The 14998-nt window shown below is 37.8% G+C and overlaps 1 protein-coding gene across 1 annotated transcript; it reads right to left on the bottom strand.

Annotated features, from left to right (window-relative positions):
* Positions 1-4266: 4266 nt before the first annotated feature.
* Positions 4267-14998, bottom strand: LOC117303640. Its single transcript, XM_033787870.1, has 2 exons — positions 14728-14998; positions 4267-7556 (listed from the first exon to the last, which is right to left on the bottom strand). The coding sequence occupies exon 2, from the start codon at positions 7499-7501 to the stop codon at positions 6380-6382; it is 1122 nt and encodes a 373-aa protein (XP_033643761.1). The 5' UTR covers positions 7502-7556; positions 14728-14998; the 3' UTR covers positions 4267-6379.

The raw sequence follows: 14998 nt of genomic DNA, 5'->3' as shown, positions 1-14998 counted from the left end.
TTTACTAAACTTACGGAGCATTTTATTGTTTTTCAAGTGCTGTTCATTAAAATGCATGAACTTTAGTTGACTATACATGAGTTTGATTTTTTTAATTATTTTTTTTTTGCACTGAACTTTTTTGATTTTTTAAAAACCTGTACATGTATTCAAAATGCCCTCCTAATGGTTTAAAGTCATCTGACTAGATTGATTTGCATGTTTTTGAATATTTAATACGACTTGAGCATTTTGTACATTATGTATGTTTTGTGTACTAATTATAAATTACAGGAAGTACTACTAGCAAAGTATCATTTTTTAAATGTTAATTATTGTGCAGCACGCGTTTTTTCTTCAAATATTGCAGCTTTTGATTTCATTCAAGAAATAATGTGCTATTTTAATCAACCTTTATACTTATGGCTTGTTGGAACATTGAAATGAGAAAGTGTTGTTTGGAGTCCAAGAAAAAGGTTGTACATTTCTCATTGTCCTGTTTTGGCCCTATTTGTGAACCCTTTTATGACTAGAAGCAGTCTTTTGAATATTCAAATACGACTTGAATATTAAACTAAGAGAGTTTTACATGAATATTTATAGCACTTTAAAATGAAATGAGACTTGTCTCATGATCTTGCACAAAACAGATATAGGCTCTAATAATGGGAGAAGCTGAATTATGGATAAGCAGGGGATGCATTAGTTTATGTATCCCATTAATGAGATGTTTAAACATGAATATGTAAAGCTCATTTTGATGAGTTTAGTACCCAGAATTCTAGAGAGAGCTTGTGAAGAATGTTTTTTTTATTGATTTGTTATAAATAACCTTGTCACATGCACTTCTTGTATGGAATTGGGTACAAAGTGGAGGGAAAGCACTTTCACTGCCCCTGTCCCAATTCAGAATAAGTAATGTATCCTCTCTTAATAAAGGAAGTAGATTCTCAGTTGGGACACTTTACCCCAATTGGAACAGTTTGGCAATGGGTTACAATTTTAGATAGATTGTTATCCCATTGGGTTAGTACTGTTGTTTCGAGGCGACCCCTTTGACAAAAATGATGTCACCCTGATTTCTAAAGGTGGATCAATTCATTTGGACGTTCAATAGTTCCAAATTTAAACTAACAATCCACTAGTTTGGGATAGTGAGAGCCGACAACTAGATTCTTGAAATTAGGAAATACTGTTTTTAATTTGATAATGTTTAACCGGAATGTCGTTGTGTTAATAAATACTAATTAATTTGATAGCATGCTTTGAATTCTGCTGGCGTTGTTAAGTTGTAGACCACGCCAGACTACTCTTAGGTTGCTTGGCCACCGATTAGCAATTTAGCTTCATTCAGTTTTTAATATTAAAACTTTAAGTTTATTCGGAATGTTTGGAGTCTTTAACTTCAGTAAGTTTGATATTGGCAGAATGTAAACTACAGATTTAGCAAATTGCAATAAAGATTGAAATATATACTGAACTTTCGAAGAGTGGTCTGGATCTGTTATTTCAATGTTTGTGTTTTTCTTTTAGTACTTTTTCTCCGATTGACATGTAAACAATTTGTTTGTTTATGTTTATTTGATCATTCATTTATTTGTTTATGTATTTAAAGACACTGGACACTATTGGTTGTCAAAGACCAGTCAACTCACTTGGTGTATCTCAACATATGCATAAAATAACAAACCTGTGAAAATTTGAGCTCGATTAGTCATCGAAGTTGCGAGATAAAAATGAAAGAAAAAACACCCTTGTCACATTAAGTTGTATGCATTCAGATGCTTGACTTCGAGACCTCAAAATCTAACTCTGAGGTCCCGAAATCTTTTTGTGGAAAATTCTCGAAAACTATATCATTTCAGAGGGAGCCGTTTCTCACAGTATTTTATACTATCAACATCCCTCCATTGCTTGTTGCCAAGTAATGTTTTATGCTAATAATTATTTTGAGCAATTACCAATAGTTTCCACTGCCTTTAATTATTGTATTATTATTGATAAAGTTTTTTACGCCCAATCGAGCTGCTCTAAGAATATAATTTTTTTCGCATTTTACGTTGACTGGCAGACACAAGGAAGACGAATAATTTGTTGTAAGGCGCCTTCGGTTATATTGCGAATGTCACTTCTTATAAGTTCTTATAAAATTTTCTGTGGATGGATGTTGAATCCATTTCTAAATTGGTCAAGTAATAGTTTGCACAATATTTGCCATGTGATTTGCATATGCTGCCACGTATAAGGAACAATACAAGAAAGACCCCAATCTAAATTTTAAACTTTTTATACCACTTTCAAAGGGCATTCACCACAGATGCAATCGTTCTTAACGAGATAATCGAAGTCAAAAATCGCCATTATATAGATTTAATCTGTAGCAGGCGTTTTTTTTTTTTTGATCTCTGCGCTGATTGGCTGCTCAGACAACTTGCGGTAAAATAAAACAATATTTCACCTATTGCATTGTGGGATACTAATGCAGTATTCGGTAATTTTTCCATGCAATGGGAAGGCATGAAGTTTTGTCCACGTGTTTTAAAATCTTTTTATAATGCTTGGAAGACAACGTTTCAAGATTTTGGTGTTGAGTGGTTGACCGGAAGAAGGATGCGCGACACACCTGTAAAAACAACAAAAGCTGACAAGAAGATGCACGAATGAGTATTCAGTGATAAAAGTTCTTCTTCGTTGGACACAGACACTGAGCAGCCATGCTGCAATGACAACACATACGTTCGTGATATATTTTCTTAGGCCTATAATGGACGGGACCAAATTACTGCTGTATTTCGAGGTAATTCCCTGTGGAAAAATTATCTCTCTATACGCGGAAGTTATACAAAGGCCTGGATAGTATCTGAGGAAAACGCAGTAGGAATATTATGTGACGGGAAAACAAGTTTTCTTTACAACACAAGTCGGACGTGTCAGGGATGCTCTGCAGGTTGTTCGACGGACATGACGGAAGATGGGGTTGATGCACCGGCCGAGGTTCTACCCCTGTGTTTACGTAAGGCAAGCTAATTTGTAAACTATTCTGCACACATTGTTCACATGCTTCCAAAATGGCATAATAAGGACAGAGTTGTAAAGAAGTTTCACAGACTGGAATTGGTCAAGTCATTCGGGTATAAACAAAATATGGCAGCAGGAAACAGCGTGTCAATGTTGAACTTGAAGTTTTTAATGTTCTGTTCCAGTAAATGACGAGTGTCATATTATAATGTATATTTGCAGTCGGTTTATGGTCGGTTTATTGTCGCTCTAAACACTACTTTACTGCTCTCCTAGATTGGAGGTAATTTTTTTCTCAGCCTAAACTCTAAAAATGCCGGGTCATAATAGTATCACCCGTATCCACGGACCTGACCCATTCCCGGGCATTATAAACTAGAAACTGTGTCACAATGACCCATAAATGAGTCAAACTGACACAGAATCCGAGTTTAAATTATACTTAAACAACTCTCTGGGTCAGCTTGACACAGAAATGCCGGGGCCTGGAATCCAGGTCAATTCTGACCAGGGTCAAAACGCTCGGATAATTCTCATGCCGGGGTTTTCTTTTCTGGGCTCTCCACATGGTTGTCGGAAATACACGGAGCTAAGCATGCATACTCTATTAATAATGTGATTTGATATCATGTTGCATTAATTATGCTGTATAGACGTTCTAACCACCGGTATTGCATTTACCAGTAAGAAAAGGAAGAAGAAAAATCTTTTGATGATTTAGGCCTGCTTTAAGCATTTATTGTAATGGCATAAGTTCATTGTAACCTTTAAATTTCGCTAATATGCCCTTGAAGTGGTTGTGAGTTAAAGGCAGTGGACACTATTGGTAATTGTCAAAGACTAGCCTTTACAGTTGGTGTATCTCAACATATGCATAAAATAACAAACCTGTGAAAATTTGAGCTCAATCGGTCATCAAAGTTGCGTGGTAATAATGAAAGAAGAAAACACCCTTGTCACACGAAGTTCTGTGCGTTTAGATGGTTGATTTCGAGACCTCAAGTTCTAAACTTGAGGTCTCGAAATCAAATTCGTGGAAAATTACTTCTTTCTCCAAAACTATGGCACTTCAGAGGGAGCTATTTCTCACAAATTGTTATACCACCAACCTCTCCCCATTAATTGTCACCAAGAAAGATTTTATGCTAATCATTATTTTGAGTAATTACCAATAGTGTCCACTGCCTTTAATGCGGTTGGCGGGGCTTAAGACAGTTTTTACAAATTTAAGTGCAAATGTGCGTACACAAAACCACTTTCTCACAAGACTTTGTGTTTACACCATGTAGGTTTTTGTTTATTTCACTTTAGAACTATTTGTTGATCAACAGGATAATAAAACATTGGAGGAAATTGTTAATTTCAAATCTTTGTACAAATTGTTTGTAATAGGCTAATGGACTTTTGGTACAAAATATATAGAACTGATTTCGTTGAGGGCTCGATCGAGTGATTTTTCACAGTTGCTCTGCTACAAATTGAATCTGTATTTTTTTGTTTAAATAGTACTATCAGGTATTTCCGTGTATATCTATGTTAAGACATTTATAGTTGCGCAAAATCTACTAACTATACTTTGCAGCCCTAAATTTTACAGTTGAGTGGTGGGCCATCGTCAAAAGGTATTTCTGATAGACAAAGTATTCTTCTGATACACGACTACATAAATATGACATAGCAGAAAATTGAACTTTAATATTGTAATATCAATGACGAGCCCATGTTGGCCAGCATGATAATATCAGAAGTGTACATGTAAACATCTAAATTTGTATAACTTCAAGTGTGTCTATACAAAAATACCTTTGCTGTATGACAGAAGGCGAGTCTTGTCCAACAAAGACAAATAATTGTCCGAACAATTTTGATGTTTTCGTGTGTGATCTATCAAAGTTTTACAAAATGTGAGGTTTGATGGAGACTGAACTTTTTAAGTTCTACTTGGCATGTTGCATAAAAATGCTCTTCGCATTCAAAATAACGATAAAGTAAGAGTCAGTTCTGAAATGATTTTATTTTGGTAATTGTATTGAATCTTGAGTTTTGTTCTTAATTTTCGAGTGAAAGAGACATTCTGCGACCATTTGATCTGAACTCAACAAATTGTTGCAATTTCATTCAAAAAGGGATTTACATGTATAAGGATTTGTCAATCCTGCAGTTGTTTTAAAATAAACACTCCCTTATTTATCTGTTTATATCACTATACTATCCTTCATACAATCTATAAACTCAACCGAGAAGTTCGAAGCAGTCCTTTCTTTGGGCGGTTCACCTCTCACCCATTGTATGCAATGGGGGACGTTTTTAGATCATAATGGTGTGCGAGAAAACTGACCCACACCAGCTTGGTCCGTTGTGACACTATGGTAATTCTACGGCCATTTACGTGCAATCTCCCATTGATTTCAAATCCTTTCTTTCCATTTCTTCTTATTTAATATTTACTATAATGACAGTTAGTAACCATTACCATCCTGCACTCTTGTACTATTTCTAACAATTATTACCTAATTTTACACGTAGGTAGTTTTAGTTTACTTAATATTCAACACAAGAAGAGGTGAAACATGTTTTTTTTCCACTTCGATTATACACTGGAAATTAAGACACTGGTTTGCAAATGAGTTTAAAATAATTCAGGAGGATTTACGTGCCCTCCGAATTTAACGTCTGCACCCATCAAGAACAAATCCACCTTGAAGCCAATTTGATTATTCAGAAATATTTCTGTGAATTGGATTATATCTTGACCTATCTAAAGACATTTATAAGTATATATAATTATGTAATACATAGAAGTGTGGTAGCCCGGTTCATACTACGTGCGAATGCGATGAGAATGTTGACGTCACAGCTTACAGCCAACAGGGCAACTAATTTATTGTCCGTTAAGATTTTTTGACGCCAAAAATTCGTATCGCATTCGCAGGAAGTATGAACCAGGCTAAACCATTACTTTAGATGAAATATTTGTACATGCAGGATTCGAACCAGCGACCCCTGTCTAAATAGTTTGTCTCTACAGGAGTCTCAATGAGGCTTCGATTCGTACATAATTTTCGAAATGACTTTTTTTTTCTTTCTGTTTCTTGAGAACAGGGATCACAGGCCCTACTTGTAAAGAGATCCTATACGAGTGAAGCTACAGAGCAACTTGTATTGCAAACACTGTCGTTGAATACATCATATTCCAATCAAAATACAATAATATGAACACAGCAAGATAGTCTGGCATAAGTATTTCCTAGTTGGCTTCTCGAGAGGTCACTTTTTTACCACAGGTGAACTTTTAAATATCAAGAAAAAAAGTACTGGATGAAATAGTTCAAAGTCAAAAGACCATTCAAAGTCAACTCCAAAATAGCTAAATACAAAAGTGTCATAAGTCATCGCTTTCATCTCTCCGAGTCTTAGGTCCGACCACGTTCCGTACCATTTGCCTTGAACGAGCAACATCATTAGCTCTAGGACGACCCTGATGGTGGTTGCCCTGTCTCTCTTGCAGTGGGGTTCTATAGTCATCTTCATGTTGTTGCCAAGATTTCGGACGAGTGTTGAAATCACTGAAACCACCCTGAGGGCCGATCTTCTTAGGGCTTCTTGGGTCACCTCTGCCTCCACTCCAGGAATCGGCCTCGTCGTACTCGTTACTCTGATCGGAGTAAGATGCCTCGGCGTCGGACTGAAATTGATTTGGGTTCCATCCCTTTGCCGCCCGGTTGTAATTCATGTAGGGTTGAACCCCGCCATGGAAACGTGTGTTGTCGCTGCCCCTTTTCCAAGTGCAACCGATTTTGACGGGCTTGGTGTTGGTTTGTCTTGGACCCTGCTGACGTTGGCGGATCGAGTCGACCTCGTTGTACCCGGGCGGCCCTCTTTGTTTGACTGCAACTGGATTCTGCAGCTTGGGCTTTGGTTTTGCTTTTGGTATCGGTGGATGGAAGGCGTCATCAGGGAGACCGAGAGGGTGTTCAGCAGCTGCCTCCCACGGACTCCTCTGCCACGGGCGCCCTCTCTCTGCATAACCTTGGTCATAGGGGTCATGATGAGGAGCGGGCACGGTGCTCTCATCAACTACATACTGATCAGATCTATCCTTCATCCTCTGGAAGAGGGTTGCCGCTCGACCATCCCTTCTTCCCGTCATCAGCTCACGGCTTGACATGGCTCGACCGGGATGATATCCTTTATTGAGTTGACGTTGTGACGGTCCTATAACCTCTTTCGCCCTCAGACGTAAATTTCTCCCAAAAGGTGGCTGAACCTCTGGATGTCTTGTGACTGGACCAGTGTAGAAATCGTGCTCAATGGCCCTGACGAGGTTCTTCAGGGGTCCTCTATGCGGCCCGATTTCTGCGAAGTGAATTGAGTCAGCTGGTATACCCCGCTGTTTCAAGTACATCAACGTGCCCCTATGAGATGGGCGTGTGCCTGTCAGTTCTTCCAAGCTAAGCTCGTGAAGTTGTATCGGGTGAATCTCTTGTGCGTGCTGGGGCCACATGCAGCTAGATGGCCGGTGTCTTGTTGTGAAGGAACAGGTGCACCTGTTACACTATCTGCATACAAAGAAAGAAAAAGACAAGACAAATGAATATATTTTGTATATAATTAGAGAGATTGTACAGGCTGCATTTAAGTTTCACAAAGGGGAGAACGTTTTAATTTATATTAAGTTTACATCGGAGAACGTTTTAACTGTTTATTATTGAGGCAAGCATAGTTTTCCCGACAACGAGATTGAAGTCTACCCATGTGTACATGGCATGGCAAAGATATGAGCCATAGTTTCATTTTCGGTGTTTATCTTTATTGCATTCTTTCAAAAGGAGACGCCGCAACTTTTCCTTTTTGTTTTAAAACATTTCAAAAATACAAGGTCATCAGAATTTGTCAAACTTTCTACATCAGTCTTGCATTTACAAAAATTCAGTAATAACAACATTGAACATGGGAAGAGTTCGCGACCTTCTTAGCGGTCATTGATAATTAACTATGCAATGATGCTGACAATGGCAGAGTACTATATTCTGTTTGTGAAAAGTTTGGTTGGAATTATGTCCTGCAGTGCGACGCCGTTTTATAATTTTTGGGTGACAGAACTTAGTTCAAACAAACGAGGATAAGTTATTTTCGTGGAATGGCTCAATTTATTTTTGAACACGTACACTAATTGGGAGGAATTTGGAATGGTAGGGTACTTAATAGTGGGGAAACAAATTTACAAGTCTCTGAGAAAATAAATGCAGTGCATGTATACTTAAACGAATATATATCCGTACATGTACATTATGCACGCACTACGATCTGTACAAAATTGCCCATGCGATTTTAGCCATTTATTTTGTATTTTTTGGTGGGCGGGGAAGTGGGTGCCAGTACATAAGAGAGGGGCTTTTTCATGTACAAAACCAATCATTGTTGATCTAATTAGGAGGCTGCCCGCGCCCCTCCCTATGGCATTTTGAACACACTCATTCGAGTTGTGCAGTGTTTGCGGATCGAAGTAAATAAACTGCGCCAATAAAGTATCTAAACACTTACAAATGGTCAGATATATCGGAACCTGAAACAGTATGCCAAAAAATAATTATTCATTTCGAGTCACCGTTAATTTCTGCACATTTTGACACATCTTGTGTTGCGCTACGATGTTGTTTGGTGGATTTACGGGCACTCGAGTGGCTTAAGGTCGAATTTCAAAAGTTGCAAAAGCCCCTATTCAAGCTAAATCGTTGTATTGTGACGAGTAAGATCGGCGTTTCTTTTGCCCGCCTTTTATAAATGATTTTTTGGGGTCGCGTTTTGGATAAATCGGTTGCGATGAACATCAGCAATAACTGTCAGTAACCAAGCAAAGGGGTCAAAGATGGGAGGCATACAACAATGGTAAGCAAGGAAAGGTGTTTCAAGATAACAGGAAAGATGGCTCAAACGACCAAACAGGAAAGAGGACGGACCGTTGGTTTGATAGAAGCCGGTACGTCGATGCGAGCTGCAGCTCATCAGGTAAAAACGTCACCAGCGACGGTCAGTAAATGGTGGAATCGCTACCAAGCTCAGGGAAATGTGGACGACCTGAAAAGGAGTGGCCGTCCGAGGGTGACTTCTGCAGCAGAAGAAGAAAGTGAACAAGTCCATAAAGCCTGACACCACCCCGACGCATCCTGATCAGGAAATGGCAGGGGATTGACCAGGGACAGATCAGAGGTCTTATTGAGAGTATGAGAAGACGACTCCTTGCCGTTCAGGACAGTGATGGAGGACACACCAAGAATGGGGACAGGATAACAGCAGTTTTAGAGTTAAAGATACGGCAATTAATTTCAATAACGAAACGAGTTTGTGTCTTTTGTCTGAGTGTGATGCTTATGTGAGTTCCCTTTTGGAATTGGGGTGAATAGGGGCTTTTGCAACTTTGAAAATTCGACCTTCAGCCACTCAAGTGTCCATAAATCCACCAAACAACATCGTAGCGCAACACAAGATGTGTCAAAACGTGCAGAAATTAACGGTGAATAGAAACGAACAATTACATTTTTGTATACTATTTCAAGTTCCGATAAATCTGACCATTTGTAAGTGTTTAGATACTTTATTGGCGCAGTTTAGTTGGCAGACGTCTGTCGCGGACGACAATGTAAAGTTTAGATGCATCCATGCAATGACATCTTCCTCTCCTTATCTTGTTGTCAGTTTGTTGGTGATCGTGTCTCATCCCATAAGTAAAGTAACCATAATATAATGTATCAATTAATGTTTAGTATTTTGGTTCTTGGTTTAGTCATGTAAACAATATTTCTGAAGCCATGGTCAATATCGTTGCATGATGGATGCTTCACGGTCATCGGAGTCGGGAGATAATGGGGAAATCCACCCTTGTTTCGCCGTATCATGACATGTGTTTAAAATAAATCTCGATATCGAGAATTGATAATTGTTTTAATGTTTTCTCAAAAAGTAAAGCATTTCATGGAATAATATTTCAAGGGAAGTCTTTCACCATTACCTTCTGTTAACCCTTTGAGTTATTTGTAAATATGTGATTTTTAAATTGTTGTTCTGTTCAGAAAGTGTCCATGGCTTTAATAAGAAACATTTCATAAAGTAAAGTTGAGGATCTTTTCCAATAGAGATACACAGCACATGTTTTGTTTTTCCTCTTTGGATTCGGTTCTTTAAAGACACTGGACACTATTGTTAATTGTCAAAGACTAACCTTCACAGTTGGTGTATCTCAACATGTATAAAATAACAAACATGTGAAAATTTGAGCTCAATCGGTCGTCGAAGTTGCGAGATAATAATGAAAGAAAAAACGCCTTTGTCACACGAAGTTGTGTGCTTTCAGATGCTTGATTTCGAGACCTCAAATTCTAAATCTAAGGTCTCGAAATCAAATTCGTTGAAAATTACTTCTTTCTCGAAAACTACATTACTTCAGAGGGAGCCGTTTCTCACAATGTTTTATATACTATCAACCTCTCCCAAATACTCGTTACCAAGAAAGGTTTTATGCTAATGATTATTTTGAGTAATTACCAATAGTGTCCACTGCCTAAATCAATGGACAATCCCTCATGTTTGATTGTCAAACCGCTTCCCCACCACAGTGTTTAAAATAACTACATATCAGGAGTGTTCAGAGGAAGTCCTTGGACGGAAGTTTACGAATAACACCGACATGCAATCATAGGAAGTGGCTATGATTTACAGGCTCCCGTGAGACTGGTCAATGACACTCGCAATTACTGATTTTTTTAATCAAATTAATCCAAATTGGGGAAAGTCCTTAATTAGAAGACGGTTCCTACGGATGGGACATTTTCATCCAATGCAATGGTGTGAAATAATCAGCACACTTCAACGTTTTATAAGCAACACCCTCTTTTTTAGTGTGCGATTTGACCTAAGACCTTTTATAACAATTCGTACTATTTATTATAAGCAGTATTAAGACCAACATTTTCATGCGAAAATACCCACTTGTTTAGCGGCGATGTGACCTAAGACCTATTTTAACAATTCGTAACTATTAGGTATAAGCAGCATTGTTAAGAGCAACCTTTAAATGAGAAAAAAAAATCGCCATGTAAACTTGCACAAGAGGAAACAAAAACTACAAAAGCAATGCTGAAATGAATAAAGAAAACGTGGTGGAAAATCTACCTTAAAGAAAAACATCTTTGGGGGCAGGCCTATAGACCTATTTGTTGTTTTTCTTATTCATTTGCCGAATCTAAAGCTTCACTCATTCACATGATTTCAAGGCGGTCTCTAGGCGCACACATACCAAGAGTATTACCATGGCATATCCCCCAACCCTCTCATGACATTCACAAAGCTCCCCAGGCGCTCCTTACAATCCCACCCTTGATCTTTCTAAACCACGATTCAATTACTACTTGAAATGGGGGCACATTTTTCTTCCATGACCAACTCTGAACTAAAAAATCCGAAGTGAAAGGCCTCTTTGTTGTCCAGCAGAAACAAGCCAGCCGTTTATACCTTGAATACGAAGTGCATTTCTTAGAAATATAAATCTGGAGTTATGATGGTTCTAATTACTGTGTTCGTGCTTGATCGGAAACTGGCGGCTACTTCGTCCTTGCCTCTTATTAGTTTTATTCTTAAATATTTTGACTTGAGTCTGAGGTTTCACCATGAGACCACGAACTTTCTTCTCCAGTTTAGAAGTTGAATTGTAAGGCAGCAACCCTGTAACATTTAACCTGGCTCATGATTGTGACCGGAGGGCGGAGACTCCCTCAAATATCCCATCCATGTGACATAATTGGATAAATGTTATTCAAATTTTAATAATCGATTAATCAAATCATGATGGACTACTAAGTCTATGTAGCTTCATTTTCGACTAGATTTTGAAAGACTTCACATAAGTGTTTGTGTGACCCAGTAACCTTTTCAATATTGAAGAACGAATTTCCGCTCCATTTGTGTAGTTTTTTAAATCAAAGTTCTGCCTGCAGGGCTGATTTAATTAAGAATGCGTCTGACAGCGAACAATTTAATGACATTGATAATAATATTAGGCCTATCCGTGTTAGCTGAAATGGGATTGGCATGGCGTCTGAAAACACATTATTTGTGTTTATAAAAGGACTAATTGAGCTAACGTGACAGCGTTGACTTTCAGCTCACCCTTTTAAACTTTGTAAGTAAATGAAGTTAAAACAAATCATTAGTTCAAATCGTCAAGTCGAAATTACGTCAAAAGGATTTTATACGTCTGTTTGAGTCATATCTCTCCTGTCGTGCATGCTAAAATCAAAATGTACGGTAACAAAGTATGAACAACATTATTTTCCCCTGAAACATTTTGAACTGTTAGAAAAGTGAAAAATTTAGCGATGCATGTGGGACTGCACGTCAACAACCACATCTGAGGCTATTTGTGCAGTAAAGTATCAATTAATTTGTTCACGAGTTATAGCAGTTTGTCCTGAATCTTGTTCTTTTAATTGCCAGGAGTAATTGGTACTTATATATTGTACATGGCAGCTAAGTTAAAAACAGACATCTCATGTTCACAATACCAATACTACCAAGACTACACCAAGACTAATAATATGTCGATGTAGTTCAAACAAAAAAATGCAAAAGAAGAAATAGGTAACTAACTTGACGTCATGCAATTCACGGTCACAATGTTTATTATCGCCGTCATCGCTTACATCAATCGAAACTACAAACCAAGTATGACGGTAGTTGTCACTTGATACACCCAGTCGGTAGTTATATGCCCTTCTAGGGTCAAGCCCCGGGTGTTCTGTAAATTAATATTCAATTGAAATTAACAGTAAAGGTGATGAATGTACTTTGTGTAACTCCCGGTTGAACTGTCTGAAGTTCAGAGGGAAGATGATCGTTGCAGCTGCGTCGTTTGAAGCACGCAATGTTTATGTAACGGAGATATTAATGTTGGGATATTAGCTTTTAAAGGCACTGTACAGGTTTGGTAATTGTCAAAGACCAGTGTTCTCACTTGGTGTATCCTATTAAAAGCATAAAATAACAAACCTGTAAAAATTTGGGCTCAATCGGTCATCGAATTTGCAAGAAAATGATGAAAAAAAACACCCTTGTTGGACGAATTCATGTGCTTTCAGATAGGAATAAAAGACTTCTAGCTAGAAGTAATTATTATTTTAGTGAGAAATTACCTCTTTCTCAAAAACTACGTTACTTCAGAGGGAGTCGTTTCCCACAATGTTTTATACTATTAACAGCTCCCCAATACTCGCTCCTTGTCAGTTTTTAAGTTAATATTTGTTTTGAGAAGTTACCAAACGTGTACCTTCCCTTTAAAGGGGTTTAATATCCTTTGTAGAACACGTTTGGGGGCATGACTCCCTCTACTCACTGAGAATGAAGATATGTAATGTAACTTACATTTAGAAGTTTCAGTTTCATTAGTCGTAAAACTTTAAGAAAAAGGTGAAAAGTTACAGAGCAATGTTTTCAGGAGAGTCGCGTAAATCCGTTAATCCGTTAATTAATTTTCGTCTCACTGAGAAAGACAACAAATATTTTTGTGAAACTGTTTTACTCATTTCTGAAACACTACAGCATACCGGGCAATTAAAATTTGAAGGGAAGCTTTCTACTATCATTTTCTTTAAACCGTGTAAGTTTAATGTAAATCTATCGTGTTTTGTGTCGCACATACAAACCTAAACCCTTTAATAAGAATTGTTCGTTTCGTTTACTTTCTTATGGATGCGGTTCCATTTTCTCAATATGGTTTTGGAGTTATAATGATGTTGGTTCATTAAATATACGTAGTGGAGCACATCGAGGAGTACCATCTGGGAGTGCAATTAAATCTCCTAACAGATAATATAGATAACTTTTCTGTTTGAGGCAGACTATAGTGTTCAGTAAAAATGAAGTCAGAGTCTTTGTGTTTGCTCTGCCGCATTTAAACGTCACATTGATTTACACCAAAGATCTGATGTAGAAGGAGGAATGTATAGATGGCTTTTTGTGAGTTTCATTCTAACTATCCCCATATACATCTTTATCAATGTTGGTATTTAAATTATAAGCAGCATTGTGCACTTTCTGCTGGATCGTATTGCCTATACCCCGAATCGTATATTAGGCCTACTTCACTAATTAGTGAAATACCTTGTGTGTTGTGACGAGTCAATTATTGGATCATGTGATAACTAGATAAACATGCACATTACTATCGGTGATATATGCCCCATATCTTCAACACAAATATTCGTTTTCGTGTTATAACACTTTGTATTTGTTTCAAAGAATTATGTACATCAGGTGTGTTTTTTACCAGTCAATAAAAAGAGTTAAACCTTTCTTCCTCCAAATTCCTCTGAGGCAAACACTCCCATACGACCGATAAGCAAACTTGATGTTGAAACAAATATGATATTACCTTTCGCACTTCGGGCTAAAATTTGGTAAATAATTTTCCCGCGAGAATAAAACCCTTGTTTCAACATCGGCTACTTGTAACTTGAGAGAATCGTAGTGTCTTTAAATTCTATACGAGTCATTTAAAAAAAAAAAATCGTATAGTGAGCTGTTTCGACATCCGTTTTAATGCTATTGTTTTGAGGAAGGAAACATGTTTGACAGTATATGGCACGTGGCAAATGCAAGGTTTTAAAATACATCGTTTGTATGAGGTTCCATAACTGTGGCAGACAAAGTATTGTATTTAATTATACAAATTCAACCTACCTTTACGGGTAAATTATGATCCAAGATTTCCCCCCAAACTGTCGTCCTTCCTTTCCCTTAAATTGAGGGAAGCCAACACAATTAAGATGGACCCCCAAGGTCCGAACGGTCAGAAAGACAGATCAACAGACGGACTGACCGACAGTGGACCTTGAGGATCGTATGTTTGATGGGGGTTATCCGTCTGCTCTTTGGCTCCACACCGATCTGTACCAAAGTTACGTCGCAGTACACTCTCTTCACCAACCATGCAGCGATGCGATCTTGCAGA

The sequence above is a fragment of the Asterias rubens genome, chromosome 20 (genome assembly GCF_902459465.1).
Source record: "Asterias rubens chromosome 20, eAstRub1.3, whole genome shotgun sequence".
Lineage (NCBI taxonomy): Eukaryota > Metazoa > Echinodermata > Asteroidea > Forcipulatida > Asteriidae > Asterias > Asterias rubens.
This window is presented reverse-complemented; position numbering and strand designations above follow the sequence as displayed.

What these genes read in the sequence shown, in the direction of transcription:
- LOC117303640 (XM_033787870.1), bottom strand. Translation starts at nt 7,501, where the DNA reads ATGTGGCCCCAGCACGCACAAGAGATTCACCCGATACAACTTCACGAG.